Here is a 24,680-nt window from a genome sequence, read left to right on the forward strand (position 1 = left end):
GCAACATATTCCCGGGGACCAAAAAAAAAAAAAAAAAGAAAAGAAAAGGAGCGGGGGGGGGAATTGAAAAAAAAAAAAAAAGAGAGAGAAAAAAAAAAGTAAAAAAGTTCTTGTATCCCTTTTGATTTTGACGGCGCCTCTGAGAATTACTCGCTCAAAGCACTGAGTAGGATTCCTCGCAAGATAAATTCCTTCCAGTCCTCCTCCCCTGCCCCTTTCTGGCCGGGGCAAAAGCTGTGCGAGGGCGCACAGCGCCGGGCAGGTAGCAGGACGCCGTATCCGCAAGGTAAATAAAGGACCAAACTCCGTGCCTGCGCCGGGAACGGCGAGCAGCCGGGCAGGCGAGCTCTTCCCTTCTTTTCCTGTCCTTTTTTTTTTATTATTTTTTTCTCCTTCTCGGCAAAGGCAGCCAAATTCCCGGCAGGAGGCACGGCGGGGCGAGGAGCTCCCAAAGCCCCGAGCCGGGGGCTGGGGGGCGCCGGGCAAGGGCTGGAGGGGGCCGGGGGCGCTGCCCCCCCGGGGACAGCACCGGCGGCCTCGCAGCGTGCCGAGGCGGGCAGGGCTCCGAGAGAAAACCCCCGGGGAGCCGCCGCCGAGCTCGGGGAGCCGGGACCGGGCTCGTCCCGGCGGGGAGCCGACCCCCGGCCCCCGGTCCCCCCCGGTCCCCCCGGTCGGGGAAGGGCCGAGCCCGGCGGCGGCTCGGCGGCATCGCGCTGCTTACCGGGGCTGAGTCGGCGAGCGTTTCCCCGCAGAAGCCCACCGTCCGAGGCGAGCCTGGCTCATATCTACCGAGTAAACATTTCTCCTTCCTTCCAGCCGCTGGGTCCCCGGGAGACTGACTCACACCTAGCGCCTCCGCTCCCTGCCGCTCCTCCTCCCGCCGCAGACAGGTGCTGCCCGCCGCGCTCGCTGCTTTTGCCTCTCGGAAACACTGGAGGGCTGAGTGCGACAGCAAAGCTCTCGGCAGCCCGCTCCCCTTCCCTCCCTGCCCCGGCTTCCCAATGAGCCGCCCGGCTGGTGCGCCGCCGGCCGCCCGCGGGAGGTGGGGCGATACCTGCAGCCCCAGCCCTCGGCGCCGAGCCGGGCAAACGCGGATCTCTTTGCTCCTTTTGCCCCCTTTTCGGAGGTTTTTTGCTCTTTTTTTTTTTTTTGCCCGGCCAGCAGGACCGCACGGCAGGGGAGAGCCGGGCGCCGCCGCTGCTTTTGCCACACGGGGCCACCTTCCCCACGCGGGGACCCCTTCCCCACACACGGACCCCTTCCCCACGCGGGGACACCCCTTTTATTGCCAGACATTCATTTTTTTTTCCCGTGCTGTTTGAAGCTCACAGCCCCAAAGGTCCCCGTTCCCACCCCCCCACCCCCCCCGCCTTTAAGTATACAGGATGCTCTAAAAATTGCGCCTCCAAATGCCTTCTAGGTTACAGAGCGAGGGTTTGAAACTCTGATTTAAAGCCCCTACTGTCAAATCCGAGAGATTACAGAGCTTTGATATGCCCATTCCAGGAGTCTCCTTGTTTTGATTTTATGCCTTTCTAGACCCTCCTTCTAATCAACGTTTGTGAAAGGGATGAGGAAAAACCCCTCCGTTTCTTCCTTTAAATAAAATCTCCCTCTCCCAACATAACAACAGGGAAGCTCGGGAGAGAAAGACAAAGCAGGCGGCATTTTAAAACTTGACACCTCTTTTGCAGTGTGATAAAAAGAAAAAAAGAAAACCAGCACTGGTCCTTGTGAAAGGCAACAGGCAAGGGATGATCTGGGAGCATGCTGGCCGTGGAAGGAGGGGTGGTATAGTAATTAGCGGACCCTGAACCCCATTTCTTCCTCCGACCCAAGTCAGCATGTTGGCTGAAGGAAGGACATCCTGTGATGATGGCATACAATGTCCTGTTTGTTTATTATTAAGAGCATTCCTGCTTCTCATTACACAACAACCAGATGCCTTACTTCCTTCAGTGGTCCTGTCCCTTCAGTGAGGAATCCTCCAGCCCAGAGGAACAATGATGCACAACTCCATTTATAGCCATCCACAGCCCACTGCAAACACGAGCTGGTTCACCCAAAGGCAACTCTCCTCCTTTGCCTTCTCGTATCACGTCTGCAAACATATTTCTCACTGCTTCCCCAACACTTTGTTTCACATTCCTCTTCTAAACAAACGCACGCTTCTATTTTGGGGTGATCGGGACGTTAGGCGTTTCTTTACAGGAAAAAGAAAGAAGGGAAAAGCACGTTTTACGCAGCCGGATGCCTGTCAGTGTCTCTGACAGGTGTACACACATCCCTTTCCCTTAACCTGCTCCTCCTCCCCCTGATAAAAAGACGGGCGAAAAGGATTTACTTGCCATTTTTGGCCTGCGATGCCGAGAATAGTATATCTGGGTATATCTGAGCCTTCCGAAGGCTCTAGCACAGGAGGGCTCGTGGCAGCAGACATAAGTAGGGCAACTGCTCGCAAGCGAGTGTCCTGGCTTAACTTCCACCCCTGTGCAATTCCACAAGAGAGGTGGCCCGAGCGCTGGGCTGCGGGATAGAAACGTAATTGGATATACACAGTAAAACCGAGGCACATCCAAAACGAGGTCTAGGAAGGCTCTGAAGTAGGAAGAACCATTCATTAAAGGAGAGAAATCCGGCCTACTTGATTGGGTTAATTAACTGATGCTGAGTCACACCGCATAGAACAGAAAAACAATGTAGTCATACTGAAGGTGATTATTTTACCAAAAAATAGTCTCACTTTGAGAGGCAGCTGTTTCAGAGCTTTTCACTTCCCTGTTAGCTTGAAAAAAGAAAGGGGGGGCAAGAAGAAGAAAAAAAAAAAAAAAAGGGTTGATGCGTTTCCTTCAGAGCCTGATCTTCTTAATGTGAAGGAAAGCTGGAGAAAAGCAAATCTCTCTTTCAAGGAACTGAGAATGCTTTTGGGGCCGGAGGAGAAGAGGAGGCAGAGAACAGATCAGATCATATGAGGCGAAATATCCATCAGGACGACAGGAGGATGCCAATATCGCAGGTCAGTACGGATCTCTCCCCAGGGCCAGGGGAGGCGAGTGCAGCCCGTGCAACGCACGGACTTCAAATAACTCCGTGGCACACTCTGAGGCTAGCCCGAAATTAGCTCCAGGTGTTTCAGCGAAGCCAAGAGCAGCCTGAGCCCAGAACTACAGTGGTGCAGAAGGGATTTCGCTGGCACGCAGGGCTAGCCTAGCGGTGTCTGATCTGGAATAAAAGTGAGTTTATCAAGAAAGAAGAGACAGAAACAAATTGCTAAGAATGTGTGCCGAAGTCAGAATCATAAAAGAACCTCTGCTATTAAAGAAATATATAGATTGACCTTCTGACCTTCCTCCTTAACAGAGAAACATAAAGACGCCCTACTCAACCAGCAGTTTTCTGCTCTTTTATAAAAATCTTTCATACCAGTAGCTGCTATTGTCTGGAATGTGCAATCTCAAAATGTTGTTCATTTCAGAAAAGAACATTTTTAGTCACATTTTCATTTTTTCCTTCTCGCTCATAGAAAACCTCAATTACCTTATTAATCAGCATTTCTTAGGCAGCTCTCTCTGCAGCAGCTTTCAGCCTGGCAACAAATCATGAATGGCCCTAACAGCTCTGATCTCAGAAATCCCCATCCATTTCCTTTGATGCTATCACCACTTCAGCTCAACAACAAGCCAGCGCGCCTCAGCCTCAGCTGCTGCTGCTGCTGCTGTTCTCCCTGCGCCTGCGAGAGCTGTAATTGTGAGGGGAAGAAGGAGGGAAGGGAGCTGGCTCTAATAGATGAAACTGCTTCAGAAAGTCGGAGGGGAGATAAAATGCACACGAGAGATTAAAGCGCAGTCTCATTTTCACATCCTCCCCTTCCCCTTCCCCAAACAAGGTCAGTGGCAGATTGACCACATCAAGGGTAACTACCAGACCCACCCCCCTTTCCCACTTCCTGCATGTAGGCATCCTTGTGCTGGTAAACATTTGGGGACCAGTTGTGGTCATTACTCGGGGAAGGTACACGATGTAGTCGCACGACTGCACATCTTTCAAAAGCCAACTGAGAAAGAAAACTCGCAGCAGAGCCTCTTTCAAGTTCTGCTGAGATACGCTCACGTTTCGGGGCCGCGGTTCTGAAAACGTGGCCACTGCCAGAGCCCAGGGAAAGACACCCAGCACATCCCAGAGACTGTGCGACGGGACGAGTTGCAGCCTTCTCACACGGTGGCCTGACCTTTGCAAAACACAGCCTATAGGCTTCAGATATGATCTCAGAGGCTTTGTATGCCCTGGACTACTCCAGCATGGGACTGCCTATAAGGAGAGAAATTAAAATTACGCTTGAATCTACATGAAGGTTTTTGCAAGGGCATTTGGGGTGGTGTATGTTGTAGCCAGGAGGCTTTTGAATTAGTACATGCAGCTTTCAGGGACTGCCTTTAATTACAGAGCACCCTGGTCATTGCCTCCTAGCACTTCCAAATGCCTTTACGTTTATTTTTGTCTCTGCCATGCAATAGCATGAGCAGATCTTTTGGCTGCACTGTCAGCTACTGCCTAGTGCAAGCCTTGGTGGCTCCTTTGATTTCACTGTTCTTTTAACCTCTACGGAAATTTTCCTTAAAAAGAGAAAAAAAGGAGCTGAACTAAAATACCATATCCCTTTCTGTTTCCAGCTAGGCCGTATTAAAATACTGTTCAGATGACTTCTGAATAAGCCCAAACCACCCTCCCCTAATGGAAAAAACAGCCTTGCAGCACGCAGAAGCGAGAAGTAAACTTCAGCCATTTCCTCTTGTTGGGGCTCGCGTTTGAGGAAAAGGAGCCGAGGCTGTCTGGGCATGCTATCAGGAGGGTGAGAAGTCACCGTGAGAAGTTGGGCTTCTCGTTGCTGTGAACGCAGCCAGGCAGCAAAGACGAAACAGTGTGAAGCCACGCGCCCTTGTTTCCCAGGAGGCAAGCTGGGGTGAAGGTATTGAGAAACCACCAGCAGCAGCTTTGTCATTGCACTATTTTTTTTTTTTTTTTCTTCAAAGAGTAGGAGAAGGCAACAGACTTCAGGGTCTGGAAGAGGAGAATTGACTAATGTAAGGAGCCTTCTCCCTGACCTTTCTGAGAAGGGAAATGCCTCACAGTGATGACCACAGATGGTCTCCTCTTGGTGACCAGCAGCCTTCCCATCACACTTGGGAGTAATAGTGGTCTTGGGAGAGTAGGGATGACAGCCAGGAGCCCACACAGCAACACTTGCGTTGTCTTTATGTGTTTCTATCAACTCAGATTTATACTGGACGAGAAAACACGAGCACAAAAATCTACCTTCCAAATTTTTGAATATTCTGCCTGTAGCAACCGAACCCGTGGGAAAATGAATTAAAACAGCCTGGCCCATTCCAACCACTTACCAACCTCACTGGTGTCAGAGCACAAGCCTGATAAAGGAGGTGTGTTTTGGGAAATTTTCCTAATTTCCACGTGTTATGGAGGAGGGATGGGATGCTATACGTGCATATATATATTAGAAGAGTCACTCCTATGAGTATGTCAGACTTGTCAGCCCTGCACCCACCTCACAGCAATCTGAAGTAACAAAGCCAGCTCAGAATTAATTGCAAGAACTCAACTCGCCTGCCTCTTCCCAACCTGACGATCCTGACACTTTTTGGGGATTCCTCTCCTCATTTGAACCATGGTGAACCATGGTGAAACTTCAGACTCTGTCCCTGCACCGTTCTGGTTTCATTTCAAGTGCTCCCCAGGCTGCTGGGCTGCGTGGAGCTGGTGAGCACAGCTGAAGCAGGGTGAGATCCATGGGTGGAGGAACCACGCCACTCTTCTCAGACAAAGGACTGGCCACGGAGCACATTTCAAAACAGATTAACGAAAACAACAGCTCTGCACCATGACAAAGTGCATACGGTGGAAATGAAAATATTTATCCATGGATTATCACGGACCCAGCAATGCTGCTACCACGCACCTAGGACCAAAGGATTCAAAAGAGTGACAGCACGTCACTGGTTAGGGAATTTGGCTGGGACGGGCAGACTGACCACACTTTAAGCTTCTCAGAGTACAGTTGTCATTTCTCCACCTTTCTTAGCCCACAGTGGTGAAATAACAGTCTTTTCATACCTGTGTGTTGCGTGGGGGAGGGAAGAATTCCTCTGCTATTAAACACCACTTCTCATTAAACAGTTGACACCTTATCCTTCTTTAAATGTTGTAATGTTTACTTTGCAAAACCCAGGAAAGCTTTTAAAATAAAGATAGCCGAGAGATTCTTAAGCCCTGTGTCCTTGCTTATCTGCTCTTTATCAACCCGCTATTGTTTCTGGAGGAGCTCGCTGGGGAAGGTGGAGCAAAGGGGGTTAATGTTCAATAGGTATCTCTCGGCTCCCCTGCAGGAATCGGTGCTGCTGAAAGAAGAGCAGCACTGGGCTCTCGGCTACTTCCTGCAGAATGGGACAAGCCACAGAGAGAAAAAACCTAGGGCTGCAGCTCCTTCTTCTTCTTCTTTTTTTTTTTTTTTTTCCCTCTCCCAAAACAACTAGTTTGAAAGAAAGACATTGTCCTTAGGAGAGATAATCCCACAATAGAGAGTCCATTAGAGGTATTAAAGCATTGGCAGCGCCTGATCTACAAGAAGGGCTCTGTCCTGACAATAGACAATTAAAGCTGATAAATCTGCACTACTTGTTGCCGTTCTAATTCCTCGTAATTGTATGCTACTTGTCCCTGCCTCCTGCGTCCAGGGATGAAGCATGCTTCTTTAATCTCCAGAGTACCTGACCTAGTTCCTATGTGGTCTTTTCAGGACCTGTTTTCTTCCCATCTGGACTTCCCTCCTCCTCCTCTCCTTCCCTGCTCCCCTCCCCGAGGCATTAAGAAGAGGTTACGGCAGAGGGCACGGAAAACATCAGCACACAGAACCCGGATCAATAATTCTGGAGCCCCAGACAATGCACTAATCTGCAATAACAGCTAATCATGCTCAATTTGGCACACCAGTGATTAAACTGTACTTTTCATTAGGCTCAACAAGTAGAGCAGACGCACACCGACAATTCAAATCACCCTGTCAGGAAGAGCTGCCAAACTCGTGTGCGCTGCTGTATTTCTGGCTGCTGCATCTCCAGTTTTGCCAGACGAGGCGCTTTGTGCGGACTTACACTTTTCCTTTGACGTTTCACGGGCTGCAGCTCTCAGCTACGCTTTCTATGGCAAGCAAGCCCCTGCTTCGCTTTGCTGCCAGGAGCTCTCCCTAGCTGAAGGGCCCAGAGGGTCGCACTGTGATGTGCTGGGCAAGATACTGAAAAACGATCATCACCATTACGTGTTTCCTCCTGGTGCTGACAGTGTTCCCGGTTTTGTATTACGTTTCAAAGGTATTTGGTGTTTTTCTCAAATTCCCTTTTTTCTTTTTCTTTTTCTTTTTTTTTTTTTTTGTTGTTGGAGAAGGCTGGGAATCCTACTGGTGACAGAACAGAATGATAAAAATGTGCATCACTGGACTTCAAAGATAGAAAACAAATATAATTTACCTTAGATTCACTCATTTTTCATACCAAACCGTCCAGCCAACCTCACAAGACATTTTGAGACTGAAAAATGGATTGGTTTTTCTTTTTTCACCCCTGAACATACAAACAAGCTGCCACCGTGCTCGCTTTAGAAATCTATACGGTTATTAACGCTCACATGCCGCTTTGATAGCGACCCTCCAGTCACCCTCCCAGAACTGGGATCTCACACCAGTTTCTTCTGGTTCCTACTGGACCCAGTGGACCCGTTTCACAAACTGCCCCGCAGTTTACCACAATCTTTCTGTGAAGCAGAGCACCAAATTCCAGGACTCCTAGAGACCGACCCCACACACTCAGGGGTCTCCTTCTGTTTAACTTTAGCTTATCATCCTTGTATTAACTTGAATAAGTGTTAAAACTGCACTCCAAGTTGCTCTTTAAAAAAAAAAAAGGAGAGAGTGGAAGATGTCAAACGAATGCAGGAAATGTCCGTTCTACTATTAATATTAATGAATCCCTAATGCATTTGAAACCCACTTGAGGTAAGTCAGTAGAGTTCTTCTCCTGACAGCTATTCCTCATCAAACTACCACTGCTAAAGATGTTGATGCTTTCCCTTTTGCTTTGTAATCTTTAAATGAAGTTTAAATCACACCAGAGGCTACCACAAAATAATGTATTTTACCCTAAGTGAACACAAAGCCCTGGAGACAGAGGTTTAGAGCAGCGCACACGTCCGCCGATTTATCATTTTCAGATAGGAAGCTGCCGCAACAAACAAAACACCTCCTTGAAAGTGGGACAGCAGCAGATTGCGGTGCAGAAAGCTCCGGGATCTTTTGTTTTCCTGGAGAGCAACAACGGGGCTTTGCAGAGAAAGACAACAGCCTCCCCTTGCTGAAATCCAAATCAGTTCCTCTATGAAAGCCTGCCAACTGCTAGTTAGATGGTAACAAAATATTGCAGATAATTCACTTTTCACGATAAAGCAAAACCTAGCAGGCATGCAGCACCCAGCAGGGGCTCGACTGATAAAACAGTGTCAAACTCAAACCATTTGTCAATTGGGAGGGGAGAGAGCAAGCTGAAAGATGGACTCAGGAAGTAGATTTATCTAGTGCGACACATTAACTAGTATAAATACTACGGAAAAAGTAAACACATTTACCCAGCAGTATCTCCAGCCAGCACAGAAAGGGCTCCTGAGGCTCAGCCCCACGCTGGCCACCTAACCACTCAGCTGTCAGCTACGACAGCAGTAGCATTTTTCTTCTTGTGCAGCGCTGCAGTGCCATTTAATTCCCGGCACTAAAAGGTTTTATTAAAAGCATACATTATAATTAAACAAAACAAAAGCGTGACTCCTCTGCTCTCCTAGTCTCCTCCCTCCGCCCAGTAGCCAAAACAATAAAACCACCTTGGCAGCAAACAAGTCAGGTAACATACCCCAGAGAAGATCACAGATTTGTTATATCATCGCCGGCTTTACATTTTGCTTGCTCCAAACCGCCTTATCAGAAACTTCTGGCCAGGAGGCTCCCGAGGATGCCGAGCGGGCTGGCAGAGCAGGGCAGGCACAGCCCCCGGCGTGTCACCAGCAGCCTAATGTGGGGCACGCAAACAAAACGAAATCCTGCTGGGCAGAAGGGGCTCTGTGGATGCACGCTTCCCATTGAAAAGTCAAAACGACGCAGTTTTGGGGTGGCACTTCTCTGCTGCAGCCATGCGGAAGATGGTTCAAAGGGATTTGGGATACCAACCCATAGCTATGTACACCGACATTGGGCCGGCAACCCCGTAACGTCAGAGCTTGTCACATCAGCAAACCAATCTGACACTCAACTGAACACGAAACTCACAATAGAACAGCAAAGTAAGAAATTTACATCACTCAAAGAAAAACTAAAAAAAAAAAGAGAAAAGAAAAAAAAAAAGCAAGGAGTTAATGCATAAAGGAAACCACAGCCCGTCTCTTTGTTTAGCTGTACCTTCATGTGTCCACACAGAGCGGGTTCCCCACCTCCAGCTCATGCATCTCGGGATGTTAGTCCGCAGGGAAAGCCTGACATTCGCCCTGGTCCCGGTGCCCGCGCACAGCCGGGCACACTTGCACACCCGCGCACGCACAGCACGCACCCGCGCCCTCGCTGCCCGGCACGCACTGCCTGGAACCGCTCCGAGGATTTGAGAATTTCCTCTTGCTAGCAGATTCCTCCCTCCCCTCGCATCCACTCCACCCCATTCTGTAATTAGGCTTAACAAGAGCAATTAACAAAACAAACTCCTCTCCGCCTGGTGGCCTGATAATTCTGATTGTCATAATGTATTAAGATGTGTAAGCCAGTTTAAAATAAAGGTAAATTACAGCATTGCACAAGAGCCGTTTCGCACCTATTTTTACCGCTTTTATCATAGGGATAATGAACACTTGGCCACGCCTTTAATTTAAAAAGCAAAACCCCAAACTCTGAGCAGCAGAGCTCAAAACTGTCACTTTTGGGCCAACTGGACTGTTCTGGTTTTCCACTAGTTTCTTAGATGCCCGCTTCTTCCTCCTATGCACAGCAGTACCCATACTGCACAAAAATACGTTTTTATTTTTGGAATTACCTCGTAACTCTAAAAACATAAGATGTAAAATGAAATTTAGAGTCCTCTTCTGGCATTACACGTGTCCGCAGAGCAGTGGGCTGTTATTGCTCCTTTTTCCCTGCCTGTTGTCTAATGGCATGACACGGGAGGCCCCAGCCTCGAAATTTTTCTGATGTTTTTTCCCCCCCACTTTCACTTCTCTTTCCTTCAGCAGTCAAATCAAAGAAATTTAGTGTCAGAATCAGCAATAAGACAACAATTAAGGACTGATTGAAAAGGCAGTCGATGGAGAAGCTTTGATGTCCTTTGATTTCGGTGAGCTATGGGTCCAACCCACTCAGCAGATTACACAAAGCCTGTATTCAATTGGAAAATATGCCTGTTTGCACTGAGACCTACTTCTAGGTCATATCTAGTTCTTGTTCTGTTTATACACTCCGGGAGTGTGTAATTAAAACTGTCAACATAAAATTAGCAAACATAGCAAAATCATAAGCTCACAGAAAATTCACGCGTAGAAGACCAGAGGATAAAACCAGTTTGGTATGTGACACGGGCTCAGCTTTGTATGAACCGAAAAACTATTCTGCACCCTCAGATATGCATAACCTGATTCACAATACCATCTGCCAACTAACAGCAAACAATTAAAAGAAAAGAAAAAAAAAAGAAAGGCTGGTGTTGCCAGTACATTGTTGGAATCCTGCAGCTTCTGATAAGCTAGATGTGTTTTCCTAAGTCAGTGATATCATCCCTGCTGGGTGTCAACATTTGCACAAGAATAATTTTGGGGGTCAGAAAGACATCAGCAACTGAGATTTCAAAAGGTTTCATAAGAGCTCAGATTGCTCAAACACAGGGAAAGGAGGGTTTCAGCTGCCAGAAGTTCACTCTTCTGCTTCTTCATTCCTCCTTCCTTGAAGCTGAATCAAGGTTCTACAAAAACCCAACGTGAGCCATCCGCCTTGCAAGACAGCAGCCTCACGTAAGAAGCCATGCTTTGCAGTGAGACAGACGCTCCAAAATACAGGAAATTGAGACTATTCTCGTGCAAAACCAGGCACTCTTTCCAATGTTTGGTAGAGAATAAGTCAGAAACTTCATCCTGCCCTCCTGGTGTAGCAAGCACAACCTTCTTTTCCACCGGATCTCTTCCTCGTTCGGTGTTTAGAAAGAAGAGTGCTGACTTAAAAAGTCATTTTCCAGATTTATTCTCTCCTTCTTCTCCTTGAAGGGCCCAGTGCCTTCCTTTTACTGCAAACTGTTCAAATGGAAGGCAAACTAAGCAATTTTGTTTTGTATTTTTCCACTTTGTTCATCACAACAGCACTCCTTGAATGCCTCACAAATATCAAATAATGACTAATCTGATTTTCACAATACCTCCCCCATATGCTGATGAAGGTATTATTGCTCTTCTTGCTCAGCGGAAGGGGTACAGAGACACAATGACATTAACATCAAAAGCAGACATTAATTTTGGGATGCAGAGCAGCTGATTTACTCAGCAATGTGCTTTACTTTCTCAGTTCAAAGCGTTTCTCTTACTGGCATCCATGACAGATCTGTATTTTGCAGGGCTTCGAATCAAACACCCAGAAGACACCAAAACTGATGAGCACCTACAAAATGCTTTGTGGAGGTGAATGGCTGTGAATCTTACTCAGAATCATGGGCAGAAACAGCGCTGAGTTCCTTGGAGCAGAGCTCCCCTGCAGCAGCGCTTCTTCCTGCAGCTGCCTTTATACCTCCTTACACTGCAGCGAAGGAGATGGGGGCAAGAGGTGTCTTCAAGTCAACGTATTATTACACCACCCTAGCAAGCTTGTCTCATGCTTGAATGAGGCAAGTAACTGGTAAAAAGAAAAAAACAACAGTAATTAAATGAGTAATTAACAACTGTATCAGAATGCATAAAAGGATCAGACTGGGGTTAGGCAAACAACCTAAAAACTCTGGAGAATTTGAGTTTGAAATTCTAGTAATTTTTTTTCAACAGTTTTTTGTTTAGTTTCCTGATTTTTAAAACTGTAAATAGCAAAAGTGGAGATCCCATGACCTGGCATCACACCAACACCCACACAGATCACCAGCGGAGCAAGGATACTCATCTGCCATGGACAGACCTCTGCCAGGGCAGCTGACAGACCCAGCTCTGAGCAATGATATAGATTTTATTTTGGCAAGGCCAGCACTAGCCCTGGGACAGGACACTTCTGCTGGCTGGCTTCCCCAGGGGACCGCTGGAAGCAGAGGAACAACTGCTGTCGGTGGTTGCGTTCCAGGGCTAGTGTGGAGTTTGTTCCTCCCTTCCTGTCTTCCCATCTCACCCCATCCTTCAGACCTCGGTGCACTTTTGATCAGCTTCTTTGCCCAGCAAGCCCTCCTCTTGTCCTTCCCCTACCCTCTTGCAGTTTCCCTTTTCCCTTTCCAGTCACTCCCATCTCCTCTCCCACACCCAGACTCCTTGTGCTGGGTCTTCTCACCAAGCCGGTTTCAGTTCCTCCTGGTTCCTCAGCTACTCCCCCTCTTCCTCCCGATCTGAGAGAGGGCAGTACGCCCCCATCCCCTCCTGCCCCTTCCCAGCCTGGCCTCCTCCACCCGAGCAGCATCGTGGTGTAGGCAGGGCTCCAGGCATCTCCTGGTGCTCCTCGGCAGGCATGTAGCACTGAGCTCAGGGCACACTCGGAGCAGGCATGGTGCCCAGCCAACTGCAAGTCCTGTGACTCTGTTAGTATGGCACTGAGCCCGAGCTAATAAGCCCTGGTGAGAAGCCGGATATATTAGCTTGGGCTTAGCACCGTGCTAATGCAGCCAGGCAGCTTTTGGATCAGAGCTGGCTTACATCCCACCCGCTTTTAACACCGAGCTCGCTCGTCTTCGTCTACAGTAACCCATAAAGATAAATCCCTCGATCCTGTACCAACCTTACTCTCAGTTTCCCTCGTCCCTGACACTGCTGATCTCTAGGCGCAGGCTCCTCTCCTTTGTAATCCCCTCCAGGTTCAGCTCTTGTCCGCAGGCTTTTAAAACAGCTCCTTTTCATGGTTCTCCTGGCTGAGGACGGTTTGCAGTAGGCAAGCACCAAACACCCACTCTCCAGCTCTCAGATTAGGCGCTCCGTCCTACACCCAACAGCATTCATGCTCTGGAGAGAGCTGTGATGCCCTCCTACAGCCCCAAGGCTGTTGGCTTGCCAGTCAGGGACAGTGCTGGAGCATCCCTGACAGCTATGGTTACCTCTCTCCCCGGCCACAAATGCTGTCCTTCCCCACGCAGGCTGAACCTGTCATTCAGATTCCTGCCCCACGCAGGCTGAACCTGTTGTTCAGACTCTTGCCCCAGGAACCGGGGGCTGTCACAGAGGAGATCAGTTTTCAGAGGAAAAGTCATCACACTCCTCATGTCAGCAACACCGTTTTTTCCTATAGCCAAGTTCTTGGAAATGGCAGAATAGGTTTTGGGGGAAAATACAACACAAGGCAAGTGACATGTAAGAAATAACTGAGCCACAAGTTTGGTAGATCTATGAACACCTAAAAGTAGGGTCTCTTAATGCAAATGGTCGATCCATCTTCACAAGGGGTAATGCTACCAGCCCTGCTTATATTAGAGATTAGTTTGCTGGGGTTAATTTTAGGGATATGTTATTGAAAATTCTCCTTTGTATGAGAATGAGAATATAAACATAACACACAAATCACATATAACGCATGTGCAAAGATTAAAAACCTGTTTCCTTGACCTGCTATTCCTCTTTCAGTGGCCCAGGCTGAACGCGATTGAATTCTATCAGTTATGAAAGATGATAAGGTTTGATAAGGAGGGACAGGATGCTCCTGCTCCAATAAGTTTACATAACGTGCTCCTTTTCATGTACTAAACCCTAAAGGGCAATGAAGGCAACAGAAATGCTGATGCTACAATTCTTCGTTACTCTTAAGATTAAAAAAATAAGTGACTATCTAATTGCAGCAGTCTGATGTAATAAAACCAGATCCCTAGGTGACTAATCTCATCACTAAATAATAATGAAAAAAAAAAAAAGAAAAGTCTGAACTAATGAAATTAGTTAATGAAAGATTAATTTGCACCAGCCTGCCGTGGCATACTCATCTCGAATTGCTAGCACTATACGCACACAAATCAGGCAACAGGGAGTAAGGGAAGCTTGCAATCAGACCTAATGCCTTCCCTTCCTCTCAGCCCCCAGTACAGGACAGCCACTTCCTTTCTACAAACACTTTGCTCAGATCTGTACACAAGACAGGCCACATCTTCCGGGGAGGCTCAAAGTCTTTGCAGACACACAGTTGCCTTCAAAGCATCACTGGAAATCTGTGTGGGAAGACTCTGGAATATTAAAACCATCCTATACTCTTTTCTTCTGAGCCAACAACAAACCCCTCTAAACTTATCTATCACTTCTCTGTTCATTTTATTCTGGGTTGCAGAATTAACTTTCTGGCTACTGAAAAAGAAAGATGCACAAATACGTAAGCTGCACCACACATGCAAACGAAAACAACAGAAAGCAAGCTGTATGCGCTTTCCAGAAAGACAGGCCTCACCCAGAAAATTAAAATTATGAATAATTGATTTTCTTCCCTCAAGGTAACCACTCACCCTCTAGCAGATTCACAGGTTATTTGAGCCATGATCTTCAGTTTCAAGAAATCCCCAGCTGAAGGCTTCCTAGAGCACCGATAACCGCAGCAGAGCAGTGAGGGCAGTGCTGCCCAGCTCCTGTTTGCTGACTACAGACAAGAGATTTTCAAGTTTTTTTTTTTCTTTTTCTTTTTTTTTTTTTTCCCCGATATGTAACCTTAAAGCTACCTTTTTCAGCAGGACTACTATCAGAAGACACATTCTTTGCACCCTCTCCCTGCTGCAGGATGTCCTCTGCAGCCAGTTCATAGCTTTGGTTTTGTACTTCATGCTAGCTTAAGAATTTCAGTAAAAATTCAGACTGCTACTATAGGAAAAAAAAAAAACATGTAATGTTCTTAAAGAAAGTGGAGAGTCCAAAAGAACTGCTTTCAGCTAAATCCTCTGAATTTCTCTCATTTCATGTTTCTTTCTGACAGTCAAAGCCAGGAGAACCAGATCCCTTTGAAATATGGTCAGGCTGACAAGGTGTGGGGTAGTACAATCTAGATGCAATTTCTCCAAAATACCTGGCACATTTGCAGTGTGCTAGGACACCAGAAGAGTGTAAACCAGCACGACTTGTTGCAGAGAGAGGAGTGAGCTAGCAGGCCTTCAGAGACTCATGGCCAGCTTCTGAGGATGGATGCTGTAGCCACATAGATAACAAGGAGGCAGGGTAAACTGGTTTAAGTTCAGCAAGGGTCTAAAGACGAACAGGTACCAGAAATTCAGAGAATAAGGTGGTTACTGAAATAGGCGAGACACATGTAAATATTTTTTTTTTTCAGATTAATTACATAAAAATAGATTTGACTTTTGGATGTACAGTAAACTTGATTTCGCTGATCACCATGCTGGGGAAATCTAAACAAAATCCATTTGAATGCTTATAAACACGTAAAAGTGTTTAAGGGACACAATATGTTAAACAAAGCCAACAATAATGGCTAGTCCATGCTTCCAATTATATTCTTTCTTCAATTAGTCTTGAAGAAACTAACACCTCTATTAATCATTTCAATTAACTACATGCACCACATGACATCCGCACCAGCAGCCCATATGTTGCGTTCCAATCACCCAAATATTAAAGCCTTTTTAATTGATTGATCTAAAGAACATTCAACAGGCTCAAGGTGGCAGCCAGCCAGGAAATCCCAAAAGAAGATGACAAAAAGGTGGGGGTGCTAAACCAGCTTCCCAATTTGTTTTTCCTCTTCCTCCCGGGTTCACTAAGTTAATCCAATCACAGCCCATAAAGCCCCCTTTTAATAAAATAAATAAATAGATAAGAGAACACACATGTTGGCTTTCCCCCGGAGAAGCCCCCTCCGCCACAGCCCGAGAGCCATCCTGCTAAGAAAGTGCCGCATGCAAGGGTGCATTTTTTATCCGGCAGAAATATTTAGCTTGGCCGCCCGCCAGGGAATGCTGAAAGAATAGCCTGAATTAGGGGATTTACCTTCCACGTGTTTGGCACGCGTCATTAGAGGCTCTGAAGAGCTTGTCTCTTTCGCTCTCTCACTCTCTGTTTTTTCTCTCCCCCCCCCCCCCAAAGCTTTGATGCAGAGAATAAAGTATGAGCTGCAAGAGCAGGCGACGTGTTGCATTGCTAAGTGTTGGGAGGGTGGCTTTTGTGTTGTCGAAGAAAACTGATGCCCAGTTTCAGACGGTAGACTTTTTTTCCCCTCCCCAGTCAGGTATGGGGTGATATGTTTCAAGAGAATTCACTTTAATGCAGAAAAAAACATGCTGTTTTTCTTTCCCTCTTTTCCTATCAAAAAAAAAGAAAAAAAGTTTTTGAAGTTTTCTGTAGGCAGATTTAAAACCTGGAGAAAGTGGCTTGAAAGCAAATTCCTCAAGTGAAACTCCAACCACAGAGTATTTTGGGAACTCATTTGAAAGGTTAGTTTTGTAACAATAACCCATGAATTGCGCTGTCATTTGACTTTTATATGCTGTCATGTGGACTTATGTTATTTTAAAAAACACTTCTTTACATAAGTGCTTTGGTCCTGCAAATACCTCTTAAGATCTCTAATCAGAACACATTAGCCAAGCCGGCTGGTCCATACCTTAAGTAACCCACGTAACTTCCCAAGGCTTCTCATTTGTGAAGGGAAAGATGATATAAGTCAGCCTCTGGTCCCCTTAATCTACTGCGGTGGGGGGAAGTTTCCAGCTGAATAATAGCATGGAGGTCCTTAAAACCAACAGTAAATTCATGTGTTTGCGTCTGGCACACAGACCAACCCTGTTTACAGGGCAGAGTTAAGCAGAACTCCATTTCCAGTTTCCCAGCACCACTTCCCAGCATTTCTCTGAACTGGTGAGCGCTGGGGATTGCCTGGCTGAAGCTGAACTGGCCACACGGCCTGTTCACAACACTAGTTAAATACAGGCCCTTTTCACACACGGGTTTTATTGTTCTTGGTTCAGGTAAATCAGTTTAGAAGCTATTTGCTGACACGCTTACTCAAAGCAAGGTTCAGGCAGAGTTTCTGAACTGATGCTGACTGTATCTTCATCCTGTCTTTGCTTGCAAATAAATCTGGGTCTGACTCTGTTTCAGCTGAATTCATGTCACCAGATGACAACGTGATTTTTCAGCTCTCTCTCAGTGAAACTGGTTCATTGTGCCCTGCATATCAGCACATCCTGGGGGCTACAGAAAAGCAACTTGAAGGGATGGATACTGGCCTCAAGTGAAAATGCAAGGAAGTAACTCCCATGTCAGAAGGGTGCCTGAGACCTGTCTCCTCGCTGAACATAAAACATCTCAGCTGTAGGGACCTCCCCATAGTTTATCATTTTTAAATAAATAATTCATCATTCATAGCCAGGTTAAAAACCACACAAATTATCAGCTCTCAGTATTACTCAGTGGAAAGTGAGAATTGGAGTTTTCCACCCAAAACCATAAAGGCTGACAAGCTCTGACATGTTTTTGTGACCTCCGTCCCGGACCCCAAGTTTCTAATTCAATTTAAAGTAAGCCAGGCAGCCACTTCCCCCCTCTCTTTACATAAAAGAAGTTAACATCCGTGCTAATAATAAAGCTACCTGTTCTTTCTTCAAAGCCTTCAGCAACTGCTTAGGCTTTCATCGCAAGGAAAAACTGCAAAAATAAAGCCGCCCAGTTGCGCTGCTAACAGCACAGGTTTGGCTATACACCACGTACGGATGCTGGCCAGCCACTGAAGCACTGTGGCTTTACATTTGCAGTAGAGCATCTTTCCTGCTAATTGAATCTCTGAACGACCGGCCCTTCAAGCACTTGACTACCGCAGTAGCTATGGGAGCGGACAGATAATTCACCGCCGGCTGTTTCCACTTTATCAGAAAATGGAGGAGGTGTTCCGGATGGCCAGTCCCAAGCTGGGTAACTCCTCCACGGGAAGGCTTCCGGCTGCCCCGGCGTGGGGCTGGCTACCTGGGAAATGCTGGCCAGCAGTCATGTGTGACCACAGGAATACCCTGGTGCCCAGACCTGGAGCCGGGGCCGCCCGTCGGCCTTGCCTCTGAGGCAGCTGCAGCGAGGCCAAGCGCGTTGCGGTGCCGCGAGGGGTGTTCAGAAACTTGGGCTGAGTGACAGGGAGTCGTGGCCTGACAGCATGAGTTCGGTGGAAAATTAGTGGATGTATTCGTCATCGCTGCAAAGACTTGTTATGTTTAAAGAGTCTGAAAGGCTTATCATATTTACAGATTAAAAATATGACCTTTAAAAGTGAAATAAAAGGAACTCCCCCCCCACTGCCCCCCCCCCCCATCTCCTTCCTCTGTGATTGTAATTAAAACCACAAACCAAAACATTTATCCAGCCTTCTTTCTGTAACAGCTCGGGACTACACTCTCAAACACTACACAGATAAAACCAACCTTTATGTGTTAGCAATGCACAATGCAGTAAATTCTCCTTTCCAAACCTGCCGTCTTCATTAAAATCTTATTTGCTTGGTAATCTCCTTTGATCGCTAAAGTTATAAGAAGCCCCCTCCTCTTCTTTTGATACTATCAGTGTAGCTTTTGACCAGAGAGCGTGATGAATTAAATGTATGACAGATATGACAGGTGAGGAGTGCTTGGAGAGGGCTTAAACAGCAGGGATAAGACAAAGCCCCCATTTAAGAACAAAACCCCTACCCGATGGCTAGCCCGTTAATGACCAACCACTCTATTTGTCCTGTTGGATGAGGAGCAAGCTGATACTACAGACAAAGCTTTGTTAGCCACAGGGCTGTTCTTCAATCAGGCCACACAACCAACTAATTGAAATGCCCATTTTTCCCCCCTCAGGATTTGATATACAAGCCAAGGGTTTTGTAGGTATAACCTCTTTTTTTTTTTTTTTAGCCTCCCTATAATGTATTAATTCAGCCACCACAAGTTTACAGCTGGACTAAGTGGAATTACAGCATATAAACCTGAAAATCTATCTGCAGGGATCCAGCTAAGCCCTGGAGAGAGACAAGTCCAGCAATACAAATCCAAGGAATTTTGGAAGTCAATCCATTAGGATTACTAGGCCTTTGATTTTGGAAGTCATAGGCTCAAAATATGGAAGCAATGAACTCTCAATCTTCCTTTATTTTAGCCTCTTTTCAGAGGACTTACTGACCCCCTTTTTTTTTTTCTATTAAAATAAATGCAGATATAATTATATCATTTTTTCATCACATTTGCAATAGAGGGAGACAGGAAAATATCTGTTTTCCTGATCTCAGTTTTACCATGCCCTTGAAAACTTCTTATGTATTTTCTACATGTCTGGAGTTGTCACAAGCAAGCTGGCCACCCTTCTCGTCAGCTAAAGACCGCTCTCCTCCTCCTTACAGTTCAGGTTAATTTTTGGCATGCTGCGATGTACCTAAACGAGATGTTTCAGTCTCTGGTTACTACAAACTACAGGCTGCCTCCCAGAGGTGAAGAAATCTCTGTGCCCCCCTGCAGACAGGGATTATATTCTCGATGGGCAGTCTCTTATTTTAGCCTCCCAATCTGTGGTTAGCAGAAGGCCAGCAATTTCCTGAGGTAGGTGCCAAAGTGATATTCATTGCTAAACCCAACTGTAAAAAAAAAAGAAAAGAAAAAATGATTATAGGGACACAGCAATGAATCTGACTTCTCTGACTTTATCTTTGCTTTGGATATAATGGGAAACATCAACTGAAGCAAGAACAGTCTTCACTTTCAGAACAAATTCAATTTTTAACTTTGTTTCTTCCTGCCGTGCCGTCGCAGCATACTGTAGCCAGTCACAGGTGCAAGTATCAGGAAACCTGGGCTCTGCTCTCAGCCCTGCCCCAGGCTTCTTACGTGGCTTCTGGCATGTTGCGTACCCTCTCCGTGCCTCGGTTTCCTTATATAAAAATGCAAATATTCCTACCTATTTCAGAAAGAGTGTGGTCTAGTGGTTTAAACCACAGAATCAAGACATCCTAATTCTCAATCTGAATAGGCCGTCAATTTCTGCTGTGGCTTTGAGGTGACTGCCGTCACCTACCCAAGGGGTCAGCTGCCTCTGGAAAACCTCAAACGGCTGGAACCAAAGTTTCTCGTCAGGACGTGAAGGCTGATCATCAGGGGAGCGGCGATTCTGGCTGCGATGGGAGCTCGGCCTCCCCTGCAGCGAGGCTGCCAACCTGGAGCCCTGGGAAGCGAGGGGCTGAGCGATGGCCAGCCAGGCTTTTGAGGGCTGCTCCGCTAGCAGGCCCTGGCCACCATTGCTTCCTGCACCGATACTCATCCCCAGGCCACCCAGCCGAGCTGGCCTGGCTATGGCCAAGCAGTTATGGTCCTGATTCAGCATGTGGAGGCGTAAGGTTCAAGTCCCCAGTCTGCAACAAGCAGAACAAAGGCCTGAAACGATGCTTGTCCCTTCCCAGGGGAGCGCTCTGGCTATTTTGCAGCAGAGCGGTTGGTCTCCCACGCTCTTTCCTCCTCCACTTCTCCTCAAAAAACTCCCCAAAGTTTTGAGGCCGTTCCACTCAGAATACGTAGCCTTTTGAAAACTTTCACAAGGCAGAGAAAGCGTTTCCTGCCTGGCTCCGCCTCATGGCTCTCTGGTCTGCTGGACCCTTGCAAAGGTTAATGAAATAATGCTCGGATATTTATGATGCGTAAAGTCCTGGACAAGCGAAGAGTATTAATGTCACGGAGCATAAAAAGGTCACTCAGAGAGAATAACCTTGGAGAAATCTAGAGGAATATATTGATAACTTACACAGAAATAGACGTGCCCTCATTATGAATGCAAATAAAGCCAAGAGTGGTTGTTACCAGTATAAAGACCAGTTTTTAGGAAAGGACTGAAGGACTATGATCAAGGAATGGAAGAAAAAAACATTAATCCGGGGTATTTTGGTTTTAAATGTGCAGATCTGAACGGAAGCTGCATTTTTAGACAACTTTCCAATACCCCCTATTAGATATAATGTTATAGTCCTATTACACATGTTGCCTACTATACGTGCTCTGACTTTTATAGATGTCAACTCCGTTTCTTAATTCAAGCCATTTGTCTCCTGTGATCTCTGCGCCTCTGGGTTAGAGTTCCAGCCAAAGAGGTGAGCCAGCTCCTATCTGCAACGCGGCCATAAAATCCTCTGGCGCTGCATCCCTGAGAGCCGCTGCTGCCCCGTGAATAGGCCTGGACTTTGTCTGTCTGCAGCTCAGCACCCAGAAAGGACATTTTACAGAAGGGCTCGGTGGACATCCAGGAAAACTGCTTTCAGGACCTTATCTGAAGGACAATACTTAACTTTCACCACCTGGGCCTGGCCCCTGAAAGGAAACAGTCGCACTCAATTATTGTCTTTTTCTAGACAATTACTATTTAATCAAACCTCCAGCTGATATTAACTGGTGGAAAAAAAGGCTATTTTTAGTCAGGACAGTGATTCCCCCTCACTCCTTTCATCTATGAGTAATGTATTTCCTTTTGCTCTCAGTACCACAAACCAGTCCACACCAGATGCTCAGTATTAGGTAAAATTAAAAATGTGGGCATCATACCCTTTGAAAGATGCTTTGAACTCAAATTAATATACCTAAACCCACTATTTAAATTAAAGATATCCTGTCTCTCTGCTGTGTAGTTTTCCCTTTTATCAGAAGGGAAATTTTAGTCCATTTAAAGGTTTTTTTGGTTCAGCTCCACAGACCACGCTTTGACTTAACAACACATTGTAATTTCCTTTTAGCCACAAGAATAAAGGAAAAGTATAGAAGCAACACCATAATCTTGTCAAGCACCCTCTTTCGTTTCCCTGAACAAGCCTGTTCAAGAATATGTGAGGCCTAAGATTTTTAAGATGTTATCTGGAAGAGGTTTAGACCATGGAATACTTTTATTGAAAACAGACACGTGTATTTTTACGTATCTAGTGATGTACCCACGTACATAAAATATATGCCTACTAAATTCTTTTATGGACAAGACCAGAACAGTCTGCAACCTGCAGAGGTTTTGCAGAGTTCAGTCCCTCTGCCTCCGCACATTACCTATTCCAAACTTTTGTTCACAATCCATGCAGATATTTTAAAAAAAGCCCTCAAATGCTCACACACTGCCCGTGTGCACAATGAGAGGGCTGTCTGCATTCACATTTACTGGTGAACAGTGCTCTGTAAATGCTCTTGGAAGGAAAAATGTGGGAGCAATGTAAAATACACTGTTTTCTCATATGCGTATATGAATAGATAAGAAACAGACTCCTGCACTATTTGTGCCATTTATTTTCATCGTTATTTTTTTTCAAAACACAGTGATTTAAATACAGCTGCTGCATTCCTGGTTTACAGCATGAGAGCTATGGAACTGGACACAGTTTGCTGAATGCTATCTGACTTAGCATATGATAAGCAAACACTGCCCACCTTCACATTCAGCCTATCCATTCCTGAAGTCACCCTTGATTAATTAATTAATATTATCAGCCTGAACATACATGCAGAGGAGTAAGTGCTGCCTGTTCCCTTGGATGAAAGCCATGGACAGCGAGAGCCATGGCAAAAGGTGGCGGCCTTGTTCTAGGAGTGACCCAATGCATTTGGAGGGTGCTCTGGGGCACCCAAGTGTGAGTGGATGCTGCTGCTCTGCCCTGGCAGCATCGCACAAACCCCAGCATGGCACTGGGAACCAGACTGGCCCCTGACACAGCACAGGGAGTGAGAAGTGCCAGGAGAAACACCAGCCTGAAGGAACTGATGCTTGGAGCCTGCTTTATTTAGTGAGGGGAGAGTTATTAGTTCACAACATTAATTATGCCAAGAAAACTTATTTTAGGACAACGGCAATGGGCAAATGAACCATCTGCAAATCTTCCCGGTGCCGTGTTGATGGTGATAGTAGGGCAGTTTATCCCCAGGAGCTTTCTCCTCTCTGGAGGTGCTGAGTTAACTCGCCATGACCTCCGGCTGACCCACGCACAGCTTGTGTAAGTGCTGCGCGGCGGTCACAGCCAGGAAGCACTTCTCCCAAACACTGCCCTGAAAAGCAGCGGCCGAGGTGACCCAGGAGTCAGCTGCCCATCCTCGTCCAGCATGGGCGACGTCTCCCTTCACCCTTTTGGGGTTTCATCCATCTTCATTTGCCTTTTCTTGCTGCCATTTCCTCTGGCTTTTCAAATGTGGGACACTGGCGGCTATTATTCATTCTCTGGTTTCTGACCAGTCACACAGCAAAGGGCTGCAGCTTTCTATCAATACCACATTGATGCTTATTTAGCCATTATTTTAATCACTGTTTTTTTTTTCCTGCTCAGGTATCAAGAGCCAGAGTGCAACAGCTCTTGGGCAAAGGCAGGTTTTACTGCTTTGTTACAGTTTAGATTTGTAGGAGAAGCATCTCAATACAAATATTTAGTGTAACTCTGTGTAGCTGCAACAATAATTTACTAATGAAAACTCTGAATAAGAATGAAAATATAACTGAAGTATGAAGAAGGTAACTGTCCAGACATTTTTGAGGTTAAAGAATACAAAGAAGCATCTTTACTGTGCACCTTTTTTTCTATAAAAAGGGCAAAAAGGTGAAGCACCAGGACTTACCCCTTCCACCATTAACCATGGCACAAACGCTGCATGCAGTCCTATTTCCAGCTATAGCAAAACATTTAGCTTGGGGTAGTTCCAATAACTATAGTCACCAACTTGGGAAACTGTGCAACTTGTACTCAGTTGACATCGATTTGAGCAATCTTGTTGCCCCATCTAGTTCATAGAAGACTGATGTATTTTGGCTCTGAAGAGGAGAAGGAAAAAGCGAGCCCTTCTTGTTCTGGTCACTTCTGGGAGGTAGAGAGGGGATGGGGAAGAAAATGAGGTGTTGGAAGGGAGGAAAATTGAGAGGGGAGATTGAAGTGGCAGACCTGGGCACAGGATCATGCTCTCTGTTTTAAGAAGGGACCCAGAACTCCTGTGTGTGACCCCTCATCCCCAGATGCGGGAAGACAAGGCTGCCTTGCTTCACTACCAGCCAGTGATGGACCGACCTGCCCCTCTGGGAACCATACAAATGCACAGCTGCTGAAAAGCATCTACCAGCTCAATAGAAAAGACAGAACGCGTCAAAGATTTTGTGTAAGAGGAAGAGATTAAATGACTTCCCCAAGGTTTCACTGAAAGGCAAGAGCAGAGACAGGACCTGAACCCACACATCCTGATTCACAGCCCTGTGTCTCAATCACAAGACCCTCCTTCCTCTTGTATGTTTTGCACTATCAAGAAAAGGACTGCCTTGCCCTGCTAAATCAGGAATTGAATACCAAACCTATAAATCACCTGGAAAGTTCAGATGTCTTGACAGGAAGGCAACGAGTTCCAAACAAATGACAGGCCTTGCTATTGCTCTGGAAGGAGGGAATCATTTCCAATGCTGCTCATCCACATTGAATCAAGATCAATTTAAATGGCATA

At 46.3% G+C, this 24,680-nt stretch overlaps 1 protein-coding gene across 4 annotated transcripts in view; it reads right to left on the reverse strand.

Annotated features, from left to right (window-relative positions):
• PRDM1 (PR/SET domain 1) overlaps positions 1 to 24,680 on the reverse strand; it is a 111,749-nt gene that overhangs the window by 24,045 nt on the left and 63,024 nt on the right. The window contains exon 1 of one of the 4 annotated variants that reach the window (XM_066994467.1): positions 9,509 to 9,616. The exons of 2 other annotated variants lie outside the window; for them this stretch is intronic. In XM_066994467.1, coding sequence (XP_066850568.1) covers positions 9,509 to 9,514 — 6 coding nt within the window. In that variant the 5' untranslated portion in view covers positions 9,515 to 9,616. Of the gene's footprint in view, positions 1 to 721; positions 855 to 9,508; positions 9,617 to 24,680 lie in introns of those variants that run through there. One more of the 4 variants, XM_048079203.2, reaches the window with a different exon arrangement.

The sequence above is a fragment of the Anser cygnoides genome, chromosome 3 (genome assembly GCF_040182565.1).
Source record: "Anser cygnoides isolate HZ-2024a breed goose chromosome 3, Taihu_goose_T2T_genome, whole genome shotgun sequence".
Taxonomy (NCBI): domain Eukaryota; kingdom Metazoa; phylum Chordata; class Aves; order Anseriformes; family Anatidae; genus Anser; species Anser cygnoides.